Source organism: Oryzias latipes, chromosome 2, assembly GCF_053564925.1.
Source record: "Oryzias latipes strain Hd-rR chromosome 2, Olatipes_Hd-rR_3.1".
In the NCBI taxonomy this organism is placed as follows: Eukaryota; Metazoa; Chordata; class Actinopteri; order Beloniformes; family Adrianichthyidae; genus Oryzias; species Oryzias latipes.
In genome coordinates, this window is record NC_136238.1 from 51,128,390 (window position 1) to 51,146,838 (window position 18,449).

Below are 18,449 nucleotides of genomic sequence, written 5' to 3' on the forward strand. Positions count from 1 at the left end.
GGTGGATAAAGGTGGAAAGATTTCATGTAATCCATGGACACCAGTGAAGATCACAAATCATTGAAGAAAAAAGGTTCAGAGCACTGTCTAGTGGGTCTAGATGACCCCACTGTCTAGTGGGTCTAGATGACCTCACTGTCTAGTGGGTCTAGATGACCCCACTGTCTAGTGGGTCTAGATGACCTCACTGTCTAGTGGGTCTAGATGACCCCACTGTCTAGTGGGTCTAGATGACCCCACTGTCTAGTGGGTCTAGATGACCCCACTGTCTAGTGGGTCTAGATGACCCCACTGTCTAGTGGGTCTAGATGACCTCACTGTCTAGTGGGTCTAGATGACCCCACTCCCAACGTTAAAGTGCCTAGAATAGCACAAGGGTTACATACATGAGTAGTCAGCTCGCGCTGAAAGAAACAATATAACATACGATGTGAACATATTAGTAATGTGGGCGTGGCTAACAGAGAAACCTTTGAAATCCAAAAATGTACTTCTTCCAATTCTTCTCAAAATTACACCGACCTGTTCATCACCACCAGGCCACCCAAAAATAAAATGTTGCTGTGGAGATAAACCAATAGGAACACTGCAAGCAGCTTTTTCTAATTAAAACAGATGGATCAGACCAGGGGTCATGACCCCATCGGCTCTCTCCTCCCTGAGCTGCTGCTCTCTGTGGTTTATCACATAACCATCATGTTCTCAGGTTGTCGTGGAGCCTTATTTAACACTGTCAGTTAGCAGGAAGAGAGCAGCGTGAACGCCGACCACACGGTCCGTTATGGGATGGAAAGTTCCTCTGGAAATACAGACAGTGGTGATCTGGTAGGGGACACATGAAACCCCCCTGGACTAAGACCACCGATGGAAACGTAAAATGAATACATTTGCATCAGGACGCCCCCACCATCCTGTCACCGTGCTGCTATGATGACTGTATGTTGATCTGTCTGTGTAGAACACGCTGGAGAGAGGTGGGGGCGGGGCTTAGACTCACTGCTTCTAATTCCAAACTATCAGCTTGGGTTTAATGGATTTAAAGAAAAATATATAGAAAGGAGTCTGCATCAAAGTGAATCTGTTTCCATCATCTTCATCATCTGAACTCTGGTGTTTGACTGACAGAAAAGTCTATTCAAGGTTGTGGAAATGGACAAAAGATCAAAGGAAACATGACGCTCATGAAGAATAACATTTATTAAATAAATGTCCAGACATCATTTGAATCAAATCTTTGTTTCATAAATGATGCCGACCGCTGAACCAGACTGACATTGAAATATACAGGAATTAATGCTACACTTCTGCTTTTCTATCGTGACATCACTTCCATGTGCAGACATATTGCAGTCATTTTTATTAATAATAAAATAAAAACACGTTGACAAGATGAAAAGAAAATGTTTTTCCCATGAAAAAGAAGCAAAAACTGCAGCTGTGTTTTTGTAATAAAACTGTTGATGTCACGTTAACAAGAAGCCCCCACCACCCAACCTTCCAAATAACTTCTTTTTTGGTGGCTTTTTCTTTTTTTATTTAGTTTTTTGGTACATTTTGCTTTTTATTTATTCTGAATATATAATAGTACTTTTCTGTTGCACTTTGTCCTTGTTAATGCTGCTGAATGATAAATGTAAAAAAAAAAAACTTCATTCAGCCGTAAACAAACCTTCAGTAACACAAAGTGCAGAACATTCTTCATCTTCTCAACTCTGTGTGTGTGATTGTGCTGCTGGAGCCTATCCTGGTCACCTGTCCATCATGTCCACAGAACCAATGAACCTATGAAGCATGTTTCTGGACGGTGGGAGGAAGCTGGAGGAAACCCACACATGTATGGGGAGAACACGCTAAAGAACCCCATGGGTGTTCTGGTTCAGGACCCCCAGCCAACCCTGACTCTAACATCTGTGATTGATTGATTGATTCTACATGATCAATGACTGCGTCTCTGCTGACATCTGCCCCATCCATCATCTCTGGATTCAGACTGGAAGGGGTTTCCTCCACAGACTGACTGGATGTTCCGTTGCAGGTAGGGGGAGGAGCCTGATCACCTGGAGGAAGCTGCTGCTCCACATTCAGAGGAGTCATTTCCATGGATGCATCGTCTGGGTGGTGTCCTGCATCTGAACATGGACAGTGGGTCAGGTTGGATGGATGCAATAAGTACTTATTAGTTTATGTACCAGCAGATCATTTTCCATTAATCCATGTATCCAGGATTAATGTATCCAGGATTAATGTATCCAGGATTAATGTATCCAGGTTATATGTATCCAGATTCTGGAAATGTCTAAAGATTGAACAATCCTAACTCTGAATAAACACACACCAACTCATGCAACAAGTCACTTCAGACTCAGTCCTTTGACAGCTGCTGGTGATGTCATCTGCAACTGGAATTTACTGCAGACGCCTCAGTGACTAAAATATACTATAGAATAGAATGTACTAGAGATGTGATCACAGAGCAAGTCTGTCAGAAAAACGTCTTTAACGCTGGAAATGATGAACCTGAAATAGTAATAAAGAAATGCTGGAGACCATCACAACACGTGAACCGTAGAACCACAAACCAACAAGGACAGACCGCACCCCCGACTGGTGCCATGACCAATCACTTAAAGTGGGAGGGGCTACCATTCTGGTGCTTGTCCAGAGGAGCTGTGGTGACTGGCTCAACTTTGGATCCACCGTGTGAAGCTGCAGGACCTCTGGTGGCGCCAAAAGCAGGCGGTGGCATCTGGTTGTTGGTCACATGACTCGTTTGACTGGAAAAGGGTTTCTGTTGCAGCTTTAAGGAGAATGTGTGCCTGACAAAGCTCCTGCTGCTGCTCAAAGACAGACTCTCATTTCATGACAGAAGACTCACCTGCAGACGTCCTCGGTTCATTCCTGGAAATCTTCTGATGACCTGTTCAAAAACACAGACAGAGAGAGAGATGCTCTGAAGTCATTTAACACACTGAAAAGAATGAGAGAAACTCAGATAAATGACACAGATTTGCTCTAAAAAGAGAAAAAAACTAAAGATTTTCTGACCTTTGCAGCAGAAAATCCAGACCAGTCCAACCACAATCAGAACACTCAGACCTACTGGGAGCCCAACGGTCAGTAGATAGTAAGTATAGTAATGACTTGTGTCACCTACAAGAACAGAAGACAGAATGACCCGAGTCAGAACTGACTGGTTCTGGGTTTCAGTGGTTTCAGTGATTCTCTGGTTTCTACACACTTGATGAATTAGTCTTTGGCAGATGAACAGAATTGTTCAGGCTGCTGACAAACGTCTCCTCCTTTGAGTCCTACAGACAAAAGTTTCATCAAAACTTTCTCTGGAGAAAACCTGTTTCTGTTTTTTTTTTTTTTTAATTATTTATTTATGTTTTCAGTTTTACAGTACAAAACAGTACAATAAACATTATAATTTGAATTTGCATAGAAGTTCTTAATACACAAACATAGAAAAGTGTTTTTTTTTTATTTTATTTTTTTATAACAAAATATAAGAACATTGAACTATAGGGAGTGACCAGTAATTATCCATTTGTTTGTATTTTTGAAAAAATATGTGACATATTTGAATTGGTATATTTGACCCACTTTTTCCAGCATGACATAAACCAGTTTTCTCTATTGTTCAAGTGTGCCGTTAGTTCTTCCATTTTATATATTTCTAATGTTAATTCCCACCACATCGATAAAGCTGGTACATAATGGGAAAGCCAATTTTTAGTCAAGCACTTTTTGCTTGCAACCAACAGGGCTCCCATCAAGCATTTATCTTGTTTAGACCATTCCTGTGGCATACATCCAAAATAAACAGTCTTAATTTCATAAGGAAACGTACATTTGAAAATTTTTTGCAGTGTTTTATGAACCTCAATCCAATATGGTTTGATGAGAGGCCAGTCCCACATGATGTGAACATGATGTGCTCTTTGGTTTCCACATTTTCTCCAACATAACGGAGGGTTTCCATCGTAATGAGTCTTCTGAAGTGGTGTGATCAAGAATCTGATCAGACTTTTCCATCCATATTCTCTCCATCTTTGTGAAGCGGTACATTTCCATTGTTGTTTCCATATTGATGTCCATTCGTCCCGTGTTATGTTGACTCCGGCCTCTTTCTCCCACAATGTCTTCACATATACAGTCGAGTGAGGATTCTTGCCTATCAAAAACGCATACAGAGCAGAAATATGTTTTCTAATAACATCACCTTTATATGGCTTTGTAATGATGTCAACCAGATCTCCTTTAGTTACAACCTTTACTCCAATCTTTGTGTTTATATAATGCCTTATTTGTAGGTATCTATAAAAGTCCTGCTTTTCCAAACTGTATTTTTCTTTCAATGTTTCAAAACTGATTACCTTGCCATCCTTAATCAAGCTTCCAAATGTTGATAGCCCTTTGGTGGACCAATATTTAAAACGTGAATCAAATTTATTTGGGGCAAAATTAGAATCATAGGCATACCATTTGAATATTGAGAGGTCGTTTTCTAGTTTTAATTCTTTAACTACGTTTTTCCATATAGAGAGTGTACACTTAACCCACGGATTGCAAATATTGTCAATATGTTTTTGGATATTTAAGTCCACCAGAACTGCTTGTATGGGAATAGTGATCAAATTTTCCTCCATGTCTTTCCATTGAGCGTTACAGTTCACCTCACACCAGTTAATAACCGTTTTCATTTGAGCTGCTCGAAAATAATCCTTTAGAGAAGGCAGGCCCCACCCTCCGTCATTTTTATGCAGTTGTAGCGTTTTAAGGCGAACTCTGGGTCTTTTACCTCCCCATATGAAACGTGATATGATTTTATCCCATTCGTGAAATTGGTTTTGAGGGATATTTATAGGTAGTGTCTGGAAAAGATAGAGCAATCTTGGTAAAATATTCATTTTGATGGATTCAATTCTTGAATATAAAGAAAGAAAAGGAATCAAGTTCCAACGTTTTACATCCTCCACTATCTTCTTATGTAGTGGGATGTAATTTTCCTCATATAATTTATTCAGGTTTTTAGGTATGTTTACACCTAAATATTTTATTGATTTTGTCTGCCATCTCATTGGGTATTGCGCCGCCAAATCGGCTGGGGGGCTGTAGTTGTAAGCAAGTATTTGAGTTTTGTCCATATTAATTTTATACCCAGATAAGTTTCCAAAATGTTTGCACAGATTCATCAGTTCAGGTAAAGATTTTGTAGGTTGTTCTAAATATATTAATATATCATCTGCGTAACACGCGAGTTTGTGTTCCTTTCCTTGGATGTTTATTCCTTTAATGTCCTTGTTTTGTCTAATTGATTGTGCCAGCAGCTCTAAATATAAGGCAAATAAAAGTGGAGACCAGGCACAACCTTGTTTGTTTCCTCTCTGGATAGTAAAGCTGTTTGAGACCATTAATAATAATAATGGATTGGATTTATCTGTGCTTTTCAAGACACTCAAAGCGCTTCCATTGTGTCCATTATTCATTCACTCCTCATTCATACTTGGTGATGGTAGCTATGGTTGTAGCCACAGCTGCCCTGGGGCAGACTGACAGAGGTGTGGCTGCCAGTTCGCGCCTACAGCCCCTCTGACCATCACCGGGACATTCATGCACATTCACACACCAGTGGAGCCACACTGGAGGCAAGGAGGGGGAAGTGTCTTGCCCAAGGACACAACGACATTTTGGCTGGTGGGAGCGGGGATCAAACCGCCAACCCTTCGATCATTGGACGACCCGCTCAACCACCTGAGCCACTGTCGCCCGCAACTTTAACTCTTGCCGTGGAATTGGCATACAGAGCCTTCACTGTTTTAATAATTATGTTATGAAACCCAAATTTAGTCAATACTCTATACAGAAAGTCCCAATTTACTGAATCAAATGCTTTTTCCGCATCTATACTCATGAGCATAGCTTTATTTTTAGATATTTGTATATGCTCTATTATATGCAGGGTTCTGCGTATATTATCTTGTGTCTGCCGGTTTCTTATAAATCCAGTCTGGTCGTCACTTATCAGATTGGGTAAGAATTCCTCCATTCGCCTGGCCATAATTGAGCTAAACAGTCTGTAGTCTATATTAAGGACGGAGATTGGTCTATATGAGCCACACTCAAATTTATCTTTACCTTCTTTGGGAATGGCAGAAATAATGGCATCGTTCCAACCTGGTGGTATTTGGGATTTCTTTAAGACCCAGTTGAATGTCTGAAGCATTATAGGGATCAACTCGTCCTTAAATTCCTTGTACCACTCTGCGGTAAAGCCATCAGAGCCCGGCGATTTATTGGTTTTTAGACGACTTGTGGCTTTCCTAAGTTCCATTTCTGTGACCTCTGCTGTCATTCTCTCATTTTGCTCTTCGTTCAGAGTTGGTAGGTTTATGGAGTTAAGAAAATGATCAATCTCGTCCTCCGTCCCACCAGTCACTTTGGAGTATAAGTTTTTATAAAATGCTTCAAACGCCCTGTGCATTTCACTTAATTTGGTCATGATGTTTCCGGTTTCTGGATGTTTGATTTTGCTTACAGTGCTGTCAGCGATTTTCTTTTTTAGTTTCCATGCTAAAATTTTCATCGATTTGGATCCACCTTCATAGTATTTCTGTTTCAGATACATTAATTTTTTCTTTATCTCTTGTGTACTCAGATTATTTATTTCGTTTCTAACTTCTTTTAATTGTTGCAGTGTGCTTGTTAAAGGGTTCTTTTTATGTTTGCTTTCTAGTTGTGTTAACTTCTTTTGTAATTCTTCAGCCTTTCTATTACGCATTTTCTTCCTATGGGGGGGGGATTGAGATAATTTTCCCTCTTATGACCGTCTTTAATGTGTCCCATAGAATTGGAAATGACACTTCTCCATTATCATTTATTTTAAGAAAATCGCTCATTTCTTTTGTTATTTCTTCTTTAATATTTGTGTCTTTAAGAAGGAGTGAATTTAATTTCCAAGAGAATAGTTTTGGACATGTGTTTAGATGAATAGTTAGATATAATGGTGCATGGTCGCTTATATCTATTGACCCCATTTCACATCTTTGGATTGTATCCTTATCTTTACCAAAAGTTAGGAAATAATCTATTCTGGTATTAATTGAATGTGGAGCCGAGTAGTGGGAGTAGTCTCTCCTTGTAGGGAAAAGTTCTCTCCATATGTCTATCAAACCCACCTCCTCCATGAGTGTAGAGACTTTTTTATATAAAGTATTTGGCTCTTGTATTCTCCCACTAGAACTATCCAAGTCCGGCCTCAGTCTGATGTTTAGGTCTCCACCACTAATCAATAGACCTCGGGTTTCTGTTACCATTATATTAATAATTTTTTTAAAGAAACTCAAGTCGCTTCCTGGTGGTGCATATACATTCATGAATGTAATTAGATTACCATCTATCATTCCCCGGACTAAAACAAACCTACCTTCTTTATCCTTAATCTCAAAAGACTTTTCAAAATCCACATTTTTGGAGATTAAAATTGCCACACCTCGCCTACGGCCAGATATGTATGAGGAGAAAAACATATTTGTGAAGCTCATTTTCTTTAATTTTTCATGTTCCTCATCATTTAGATGAGTTTCTTGTAAGTACACCACTTGTGCTTGCTCTTTCTTCATCTTAGTCAAAACTCTGCTACGCTCAATAGGATTTGTGAGTCCATTGACATTAAAAGAAATAACTTTAATACCTTTCGTCACTCTGGAAAAAAATGCACATTTCAAAATATAAATACCTTTTTGACTGGTCAACTCCCTTAATGAACAAGAACAAAGAACTGTAGTAACAAAAAAAAACAAAAAAGTAAAAAACGTGATTCCAAGGTTGGGGTCGTTCCTGTCAGACCGTGACTTGGATGTTGTTCAAGTCCTACCAATAGGGGAAAACCCTTCCTCCTGGGAAAAGGGCCCCTTATTATGTTTTTAATACTCGTTTCTCCGTTGTCTCTCTTCTTGCATACATTCAGCTGTTAGGGGAAAAGTACTCACAGACTTTAACAGGAGGACTGTTCGTCCTCACTGATCCTCTGCAGAAGCGGGGGAACGGCTCCTAAAAGCTCGAAGCTTCTTGCGGATGATTTCCTCTCGGTGCTCCTCTGTGTCTCGCTGCTGCTGCTGTGTTCCCATCATCTCCCAGGCTGTTCGGGACAGCTGCTCCGTCAGGGTTTCCCTTGGTGTAACATCGCTGACCTGGAAGCCTCTGGTTCTCATGTCTGTGGCCGCCTCCTCCGCAGTAGAGTAGAGCACAGTTCCATCCTGGCTGGATATGGCGTCTGGAATCTGATGGTTTTTTGTTTTAAAGCCTTTTTTGCTTCAGCATAGTCCTTCCGTTTCCATAGAATGGCTGGGGCATAATCCTGGTCAAAATATCAAACTCATCTTCACTGAGGGCCACATCAGCATAGTGGCTGTCCTCAAAGGGCCGGATATGACTTATACATCTACATGTAATGAAAATAAATGTAACTACTCCTTAAAGTTAAACAAGTAATTTATTTTTTTATTATGACTTTTTAAAGTGACAATTCCAGTTGCATAGAAACACACATGTTTGCTTGTTATTCTAGCATAAATCCTTTTACATTTGATTCTGTCAGGTTAGGTTATATGGACAGTGTTTAAGTCCTAATGTTTAGTTGACCAATCCCACATTTCAAGTAAGATTCCCCCTAGATATGAGTAAATACAGACCACTTTTTATTTTAAGAAATTAAAAACTTTCATAATAATAATAATGGATTAGATTTATCTGCATTTTTCAAGACACTCAAAGTTCTTAAAGTGTGTCCGTTATTCATTCATACTTGGTGATGGTAGCTATGGTTGTAGCCACAGCTGCCCTGGGGCAGACTGACAGAGGTGTGGCTGCCAGTTCGCGCCTACGGCCCCTCTGACCATCACTGGGACATTCATGCACATTCACACGCCAGTGGAGCCACACTGGAGGCAAGGAGGGGGAAGTGTCTCGCCCAAGGACACAACGACATTTGGCTGCTGGGATCGAACCGCCGACCCTTGGATCATTGGACGACCCACTCAACCGCCTGTCATGCTCTCGCGGGCCACATGAAATGACATGGAGGGCCACATTTGGCCCCCGGGCCTTGAGTTTGACACATGTGGTCTAGATAGATTCACCTGGTTAACCTGTGAAGCTCCAATGACTGATGACAATACCATTGAAATAACATTAAAGTCAATAATCAGAAATAGTTCAACGCTGATTTGCTCAATAATTAAAAGTATTGTTCTTTACTAAAAAAATGATTTCAGAAATGGAGAATGGTAAAAACATTGAGAGTTTTTGCAGTAAGTGGGAATACATCAAATACAAAATTAGATCATTATTTTCTAATAAATCTAGTAAAACATTTAGCAAAAAAAGCAAGAAGAGGAAATAATTTGTTGCATGAAATTAGTCGATGTGCAGTAAATGTGAAGATCAAAACGTTAGTTCTTAACGCCTAAACTGGATGATTTCTGAAGAAAGCTGTCATGAGATCCAGAGACTGTAGTAAACTAGAGACAAAAGACAAAGAAATGACACGTTTGTTAACTCAAGGAAGAGAGTGTAAGATAGCTAAAAATGACTGAAACGGTAGAGGGTTATAGTAATCTAGACCAGTGTTTTTCAACCTTTTTTGAGCCACGGCACACTTTAACCTTGACAAAAATCCCGCGGCACACCAGCATCCAAAAAAAATAGATAAATAAAAAAAAGAAAAAGCTCAGTCTGTATTGATCTACAGCCGCTCTGTAATCTCACGTGCATTTTTGTGATAATTGTTGCAGAAAAAGCTGGAAGCTGCAGCTGTTTTTTTCTAAAAGATGGAATAAAAATTAAGTCAAAAGATTCAAAAACTGATGTGTGTTCGTTGTTTTAAGACGTTAAGAGGAGAGACTCATTGTCCGCTAAAACAGTCACTTTAATGCATCATGGGAGATGTAGTGCCGATAATAAACTGCATTTAATGACATCATAATTCTGCTTGTGAGAACTGCTGTCTGTCACTTTAAGGTTTCTATGACGCGCTCCTTTCATTTGTCTTTCAGCACATAAGCTAAAGCTAGGACCTGCTTGACTTTCCCTGCATGGGTTTTGCACCGGCACTAACCCTAAGGGAGGCTCAGAGGAGCGTTTTACACTGCTGCTCTGCGCCCGGGTCTCGTCTCTGGATTGTCAGGTTGACAGACTAAGGCTAGCAGAAATGTTTCTAGAAAGAAGAGCGGCACCGTCCCGGGTGGGATGGACGCCGTCTCTCCGCATGAGACCGGGCTTCCCCCAAAACGCGCTCCAGTTATCCACAAAACCAACGCCGTTTTCTGGGCACCATCTAGAAAGCCAGCGGTTAAATGATGAAAAGCGGCTGTACATTTCATCACTGACTAAGTTCGGCAGGGGACCAGAGAAAATTACAGTGTCGGACATCGTCTTAGCCAGTTTACACACCAAAGCTACGTTTAACTTAACCACCTCTGACTGTCTCCGTCGGGCATCATTACCGCCTGCGTGAATCACGACTCGACGGAACCTGGACTTACTCTGAGCTAACATCCTAAGGTTCCCCTCGATGTCACCAACTCTGGCCCCCGGATAACACCTGACTGTAGCCGCTGGGAGCTCCACGTTTCTAACTTCAGAAGAGCCTATAACCAGAGTTGAGTGTTCAGCGGGTGTGTCGCTGAGGGGGGAGAACCTATTACTAACGTGGAGTCTCGGGTGCTCTAAGTTTTTGCGTTTAGCACTATGTTTCCTCCCAACCGGTACAAACCCCTGACTGTCTCCCGGCTGTTGGGAGGGCGCTGGGGTGCTAGCTAAGTTAGCCCTGGTAGCGCGGCCCGCGCTACGAGTAACGACCTGGCTAGCCGGCTTAGCTTCCACTGTGCGGAGCCGCGCTTCTAACTGCTCCAGCCTGGCCTCCAAGTCTAACACAAGACTACACTTAACACACCTACCGCTATCTTCACTAAAGGAGGCAGGGTCATCACTAAACATATGGCACATGGGGCAGGAGAAAGGAGGAGAGGCGGAAGGAGTGGTGGTGGCCATACTAGGTTCTAAGCTAAGGCTAGCGGTGTTTAGGTAAAGAGAAGTGGTCTATTTAGCAAAATGAGAAGTGAACAGCAAGCGGTTTAACAGTGGTGAATTCGCTAATAAAAGGTGCTAGATGTGAATATTAACCCAGATAACCCTTAGAGTAAGCAATAGTAGTCAGTCAAACAAGAGAACAGTAGTCAAGCGCGACGCGACTGGTGCTAGATAACGCTCACCCGGAAATGACGTCACAGGAAGGTGTGTCTGTATTAAAGATGACACCTTTAATCTCCCAAAATTGTAGCAACTCAATGTTTGTGAAGCATACGCATTACTGCTGACATGACATAATCCACACGTCTTGACAATGACACTTAAATTCTTTGTCTTTCATAGATTCTCGTTGGTTCCAAGCGCGGTGTCTCCAAGTGGACGAAACACAAATGGACAATGCAAGAACTGGAGACTGGAATTGCAGTTTGTGTCTGCAGACTCCAAAAAATTGACAGTATGTTTCATTTTGTTGAGTGTAACTTCAAATTTGTTTGTGATTCTAAAAGAAAAGAAATAATGATTAAAATAATTGAAAACTATTTGTGTTTGCAGTTACTGTTTGTTGTGGTGTCTGATGTTTATTTGTAGTATTAAAATATACCTACAATATTAAGATAAATAGCTCAGAAATAATTATTTAATGTGGCTGTATAACAAAGCATGGACTAATTTGGAGAATGGTCAGGATGACCTTTTTGACTGGAATTTAGAACACTGGGAATGGAATCCATTGCTATGTGGGACCAAGGACTAGAGGGCACAGGTCAAGGCCTAAGAAAACCTGCTAGCAGACGACGAGGATCTTAAACTACAGCGTCTCAAACAGAGCATCTCTGTCAGAAAAAGACAATTGGACTTTGTGAAAATGTTTAATATTTGGGATTTCAAACATGAATAACTCAAATTTTCTACAGTAAAAGTGTCTGGAAATGTCAGTCTGAGTAGCCAAAATAGTTCTGAAGAGAATTAAAGCATCTCCGTCATAAGATAATAACAATAACAATAATAATAATAATAATAATAATAATAATAATAATGGATAAGATGCTATGTTGGGACAAATACCAAACAGTGTTGGACATTTAGATCAAGTCTACACTTCTGAGGTGTTTATGAGGAGACTGTTCATGTTTTTAAAGGAAGGCTCAAAACCTGCCTTTTTCATTTAATTTTAGGAATTTATTTGATATTTTAATTATTTATTTTCTCTTTTTACTAGTTTTACATGTGTATGTTTATATAACTATTTATTTGTATTTATTTATTTTTAATTTTTTAGTCACACTCAGCTTTATACACGTCTATTAAGGTTTATGTAATTTTTTGTTTCTTGTTCATATTTTAAATATGTTTTAATTTAATTCCTTTTCCATTTTATTACACTCTAGTCTTTTCCTCTGAGGGATCCTCCACATCACTGACTGACCCTTCTTGGTGAACGGGGTCCCTGCAGTTGACTCTTTTGATCTGATCTGGGGGGTTCTGTGGTAGTGTTCTTCATGAACTTGGGTGGGGGGTCACTGATGTGGACATGTCCCCAAAATATCGTTTCCCCACTTCAGGACAAAGGCAGGTCTCTACATTCCATCATTTTATCACTCTTTTCATCATGGTGTGTGTATTGTGTGTCTCTTTGTGTGTGTGCATGGGGGGGGGGGGGGTCCTGCATTGTTTGTCTTGTCCTTTTTTGTTTTTACATTTTGATTATATTTTGAGTGACATGTGTTGGAAAAGTGCTACATAAATAAAAGCTGAATTGATTTGATTTGCATTGATTGTCATAAATCATTCATCATAACATGTCCACATATGTAAATTAAATTACATTTACAATTAACATAAATAAACTGGAGAATGTTTATACATACCAAATCTTATGTCAGCCTTTTCATAATCATTTTTATTTGATTATTCTGAGAATAGTGTGTATTTCTTCTTTCAATCCTTCATTTCACTTTTTTTAAATAAATGTTGTATTTAATTTAAATTAAAAGCCAGAAATGGATTTCAGCCGTATTTTAAACGTATTTTTGAATGCAGGAATGGATATATTCAGTCGTTTTAATCTTATATACCATATCCGGTTTGGATGGGAAAAAGCGGACTATTTTGCGTCCGCTCCACCGCTGCAGTCGAGTTTCGGCGATATAAAGCGATATGCTGATGATCTCGATGTGTTGAATAAAGCATCAGTTCAGAGAGACAGTTCTCCTCTTACCGCTTGTTTTTGTCCAGACGATGAAGCTAAAGTTAAGTTTGTTTGAAAGAAGCCAGCGCAGTGATACAGAAGAGTTCAGCTAGGTGACCGGAAGTACCTGTTCTGTTCACCTGTCCGGCTGTGTCATTTTGCTACACATGCTATTGCTAGCCACGGTCCACCAGGTGAGGCGCGTGCCTTCGGTCTCCTACATTTGAAGTTAGCACAGCTGTAAAAGTGCTGCTAGCTTAAAGAATGTGCTAGAATTCGATGATGTTGATAGCATAGCTGTTGTAAGTTGGAGTTTAACGCTCTTTTAGGAGATTATTAGCGCTAATTTGATCTCGTTTTTTCTCCGTTAGCTAGCTGTCCTCGTGCCAAAGTAAAGCCATCAAGGATGAAATCGTTTGTCTACATGTGCCTTCTGCCGCTGCTGCTGAAGATGACCAAAGGTAAGTCGCTGCACTTTGATATAGTTTAAAGCTTAGATTCCTGCACATGTCGGTGGCTTTGACTCACTCCCTGTTTTCATCTGGATTCATTCATTTCGTGTTGTGAACTATGGCGAGCGAGAAAGACCAGAAACGATGTGGAAATTCATCGCAAACAAAAGCATAGTAGGCAATAAAAGATGCAGTTTTCCTTTTTTTGGAGCTGCCGTGAACGCACCAGGCAGAGAGACCTGTAGGCCTGTCATTCGTACTGTTTTGGGGACTCAACCAGTGTCTGTATGAGAACTGGACTCAAAGACTCCTCCCCCTGGCGTTCCAAACAGGAAGTGCCAGAAGAACCATTCTTCTTGATAATCCTCTATTTTTTATCATGTTTTTCTTTCTTGCAAGTTCTTCAGTAGCCAGTAAAAGTAGATGCTCTCACCTCAAATGTTTAAAATATTTGACAGGTTTCAGACAACTCACTGCTTGTTTACAGGGTCAGGAGGTCACTATTTAATAAGACTCCAAACAACTGACCTACTTGAAAATGTATTTGTATGCTGTACTGGAACACCTTCATCCTTATTTTTTAATAAGCACATTGTTCCAACACGGTAATGTCCGTTTAGTGACACAATAGGCCTCTAAGCTGGTATTACTTAGTTAGAGGGAGGTGAGGGGACACGCCGCTGTTTTGGGGCTTTGGTCGCTGACTACGACCGTCTGTCCGCGGTCTTTGGCCAAATCGTATAGTTGCAATAACAAGGTTACTTTTATAAAAAGGGGCATGAATAATATTCATCCAAACAAAGGTTTCCTCAGAATATCAGGAGTGGATGGACTTTGGTAGAGAAGCAGGGAAACCTGAAAGTAAAGATAGGATTACTGCTTTGTTTTTCAGCTGCAGGTCTCACCAGTGGATCTACAGCTGTTCTCAGACCAGAGCCAATCACTGATCAGATAGGAAGAGTGGAGTATAGTTGTAATGGAATACTCGTTGCAAAATGGTTTGGAAATCAAACAACCTGCGACAAATGGTTGAAAGGTAAACTTTATTTCACTTTGAACAGGATTCCAGAACAGATGGAATCCAAATGTTTCATAAATCACAGAACTTTTCTTTGTTCAGGTCGCTGTCAGATCAACAACGAAACTGGAGCTCTGACCATCAACAACCTGAATCTGACTGACTGCTGCAGCTACAAAGTGAAGATCATCCCAATAACTGGAAAGCTGATTGTTACCAGTCTGCCCCTGAATGACTGTGGCAACCAGACAACGAACGGGAACGCCACGGGGAACGGGAACGCCACGGGGAACGGGAACGCCACGGGGAACGGGAACGCCACGGGGAACGGGAACGATGCAGAAGGCAAAGGTTAGTACAAAGGTCTCCTTTTTCCTTTTCCTGGTTTGTGTTTCAGCTTCTGTCCTCTGACATCACGGAAGACATTGATCATGTGATCTTAAGTCACATCAATAACTTTTCAATCTGATTATTTCTCTTGAAGGGAGTGCCACTGTCAGCATCAGCTTCATCATCATCATCATCTGCAGCATCGTTGCTGTTGCTCTCCTCATCTTTGGTTTTTGTTGTTGTTACAAACACAGAAGAAGTAAGAAAAATACTGTTTTATTGCCTTGAATATTATTTCAATTCAGTTCAATTTTATTTGTGTAGCCCAGATTCACAACAACAGTCATCTCGATGGGCTTCGTATCAGTAATTGAAAAAGTGAAACGGAGGGCGGAGCTAGTCAGCTCAGCACCGATGGCCACGCCCACATAGAGGAGATTCTGATAACAGAGGCTTCAACATGAAATATCTGTTTTAGACTTTTAGATTGTGGGATTTTGGTTACAAACGTCATCATAATTCAAATTCAGTTCAATTTAAATTATATTTTAGTTATACAGCCTTAAAGTGTTCAGTGCTGAGGTCTAAACCCCGACTGAACGTCTTCAAAGTGGCTGTTGTCCTGTAGGTGGCGCTAAAGCTGCTGGACTACAACTCTTTGTAGGATTTTAGAAATAAAGATCTTTAATTCAACAAATGACCTGAACCACTGTCCATGTTCAGATGCAGGACACCACCCAGAGGAGGCATCCAAGGGACATCAGGAAGACATGGAAATGACTCCTCTGAATGTGGAGCAGCAGCTTCCTCCAGGTGGTCAGGCTCCTCCCCCTACCTGCAATGGAACATCCAGTCATTCTGTGGAGGAAACTCCTTCCACTCTGAATCCAGAGATGATGGATGGGGCAGATGTCAGCAGAGACGCAGTCATTGATCATGTAGAATCAATCAATCAATCACAGATGTTAGAGTCAGGGTTGGCTGGGGGTCCTGAACCAGAACACCCATGGGGTTCTTTAGCGTGTTCTCCCCATACATGTGTGGGTTTCCTCCAGCTTCCTCCCACCGTCCAGAAACATGCTTCATAGGTTCCCCTGTGTGTGTGATTGTGCTGCTGGAGCCTATCCTGGTCAGGTGACCAGGATAGGCTCCAGCAGCCCGTGACCCTGACTTGTTTTGTATTTGAGAAGAGGCTGTTCTGCACTTTGTGGTTTGTTAATAGTGTTATTTAAGTCTTGTTTACGGGGGAATTGCGTTTTTTTTTTTTACATTTCATTATCATTCAGCAGTATTAACAAGGGCAAAGTGCAACAGAAAAGTTTTATTATATATTCTGAATAAATAAAAAGTAAAAGGTACAAAAAAACTAAAAAGTTACTTTGTGTTACTGTGACGTCAGCTTCCAGTCTGACGGCAGAAAGAAAGGAGGTGAGGTGGAGCTCCTTCCTGCTCTGAGGGGGGGGGGGGCTTTCCAATGAGTTCTGAGGAGAACCTGAAGGAACCCTGACTCAATTTATTTTTCTTATTGCATATTATTCATGTGTAGCTGCCGTTTTAATTATTGTTTTCAGGTCCTATTTGTGCGTGCAGACAGACTGTCATCAAAGCATCAGTGGGATGAAAGACTGTGTGCAGGCTTTTCTGTAAAATGTTACATACGTGTTATTTTAGCTCAGTTTGATGTGATTTTCTTTATTCACTGGAACAGTTTGATTCTTCATTAAAGGAGTTATTTGAGTTTTAATAAACGGACATCATTTAAAGGATTTATGCCAGAGTAACAAGCAAACATGTGTTTTCTAAACTGTAACTGTCACTTCAAAAAGTTATAATAAATAATGAGTTGTTTAACATCAAGGAGTAGTTACATTTATTTTACATTTAGTTACATGTCTAAGTTACATCTGGCCCTTTGAGGACAGCCGCTATGCTGATGTGGCCCCCAGTGAAAATGAGTTTGACCCCCCCCCCCCCCCCCGCTCTACAGGGTATCCATGTGATTGTCCAGTTTAAGATTAGAAAAAGCAGCAACAGTTAGAAAAATGAAAAAAGGAGTTTGAACTTAGAAGACAGTAAAGGGGATTCTATTGGAAGATTCAAGATGGCCTCATCTCTGGAAGTTCAAAGGTCAACAAACATTTGGTAGATTTAACATGGATGCATGTCTGTGAAATGTCACCAACATCACTCAAACAAAAGCTTTTGTTTCTTTTGATATTAGAGATGGGGGGCAATGGTAAAGAGGGAGGGGGGTAATTGTGTTCAACTCACACATTCATGGGTGTAAACCAGCAAACACATGTCCAGCAGATACCATGGGTACTGGGGGAACACCAGTCACTGCTACACCAAGCTGCCACCATCAGGTGAGCTGGAAAAAAGGAAAGTGAGGTGAGGAAAAAAAGCTGAAATGTTGAGATTAAAGTCTAAATAAGTTCAACCCGCTACATCGACCATGTCTGTTTATCAGAGCCTAGCTTGAAGATGAAAGATGTTAAGCGTTTGTGATGCTTTACTTCCAGATGGGTTACAAAAACAAAGACATTCTTTTTGCACCAAGCAGAGAAGGATAATTGCCCTGAAGCAAGTTCATAGTTTTATTAACACAAAGGCCCCCATTTGCAGTTCAGTGATACCGTACGGATAACACCACAGCAACCGTGTAGGAAAAAGTCACAATCAGTGCACTGATGATGTGATGCACAGTGTACATCATGCTGAAGGTTTTGGTGACTCTAAATCAGATTATTGTCAGTGTAGCGTCTTTCTGGGGTTCAGTGTCGGTAAAGCAGAGTATCATCTGTAAAATAAGGAGCTCAGAGACACGTTTGGGTCCAGAGGACCGCTGCTCTATTTCCCTTTTTACCCAGAAGTCCATGTGTCTCATCAGGTCATGAACCCGTCATGTCCAGATCACCAAAGTGGAAGGAAACAGTGTTCCATACGGCCCCTCCCCCAGATGAAACGTCCTGTTTCTACATAAAACAAGAAAGATGAAAATAGTCTGTTATATTAGCGTTAGAACGTACACTGAAAAAAAAGATCTGTTGGATTGACATAAAAAAATCATGGACATCGGTTGCGCGCAAAAAGATCATGTTGAACCAATATAATTATTGCACATAATAAAATCATGTTCTACCGTAATGAATGCTTCTTTGTTTCTGCACCTAATAATTTTACAGAAACAAACAAGATTTTATTATGTCATTTACCATAATTTTTTCAAAAATTTAAAAGACAATAAAAATTTAGCAAAACTATTATTTTGAAATTACCTACATAGTTCATTTTAATTTATAAATTATTTTAATAAAATTTAAATTGAAAAATAAAATTGCAATTGCAGATTATTATTTAAAGCAAA

At 40.4% G+C, this 18,449-nt stretch overlaps 1 protein-coding gene and 2 long non-coding RNA genes across 7 annotated transcripts; 1 reads left to right on the plus strand and 2 right to left on the minus strand.

Annotated features, from left to right (window-relative positions):
• Window positions 1-1,178: 1,178 nt before the first annotated feature.
• LOC144989913 (uncharacterized) lies at window positions 1,179-4,268 on the minus strand. The gene is made up of 2 exons (XR_013653921.1): window positions 2,644-4,268; window positions 1,179-2,129 (listed from the first exon to the last, which is right to left on the minus strand). It is a non-coding gene; the product is annotated as an uncharacterized LOC144989913 (long non-coding RNA).
• A 5,630-nt stretch (window positions 4,269-9,898) lies between these two features.
• Window positions 9,899-16,939, plus strand: LOC144989835 (uncharacterized). Of its 5 annotated transcripts, none has more exons than XM_078942321.1 (8): window positions 9,902-11,298; window positions 11,437-11,548; window positions 12,483-12,667; window positions 13,658-13,743; window positions 14,627-14,770; window positions 14,855-15,103; window positions 15,237-15,341; window positions 15,806-16,939. In XM_078942321.1, exons 3-8 carry the CDS (start codon window positions 12,594-12,596, stop codon window positions 16,168-16,170), a joined length of 1,023 nt encoding a protein of 340 aa, XP_078798447.1. In that variant the 5' UTR covers window positions 9,902-11,298; window positions 11,437-11,548; window positions 12,483-12,593; the 3' UTR covers window positions 16,171-16,939. The 5 variants fall into 5 exon arrangements, with proteins under 5 accessions (XP_078798446.1, XP_078798447.1, XP_078798448.1 ...); XM_078942322.1 differs by having other exon boundaries at window positions 9,902-10,663; XM_078942320.1 differs by having other exon boundaries at window positions 9,899-11,298; window positions 11,437-12,667.
• Window positions 14,761-18,355, minus strand: LOC144989902 (uncharacterized). The gene is made up of 3 exons (XR_013653920.1): window positions 17,949-18,355; window positions 17,354-17,453; window positions 14,761-15,917 (listed from the first exon to the last, which is right to left on the minus strand). It is a non-coding gene; the product is annotated as an uncharacterized LOC144989902 (long non-coding RNA).
• Between the last annotated feature and the right edge of the window lie 94 nt (window positions 18,356-18,449).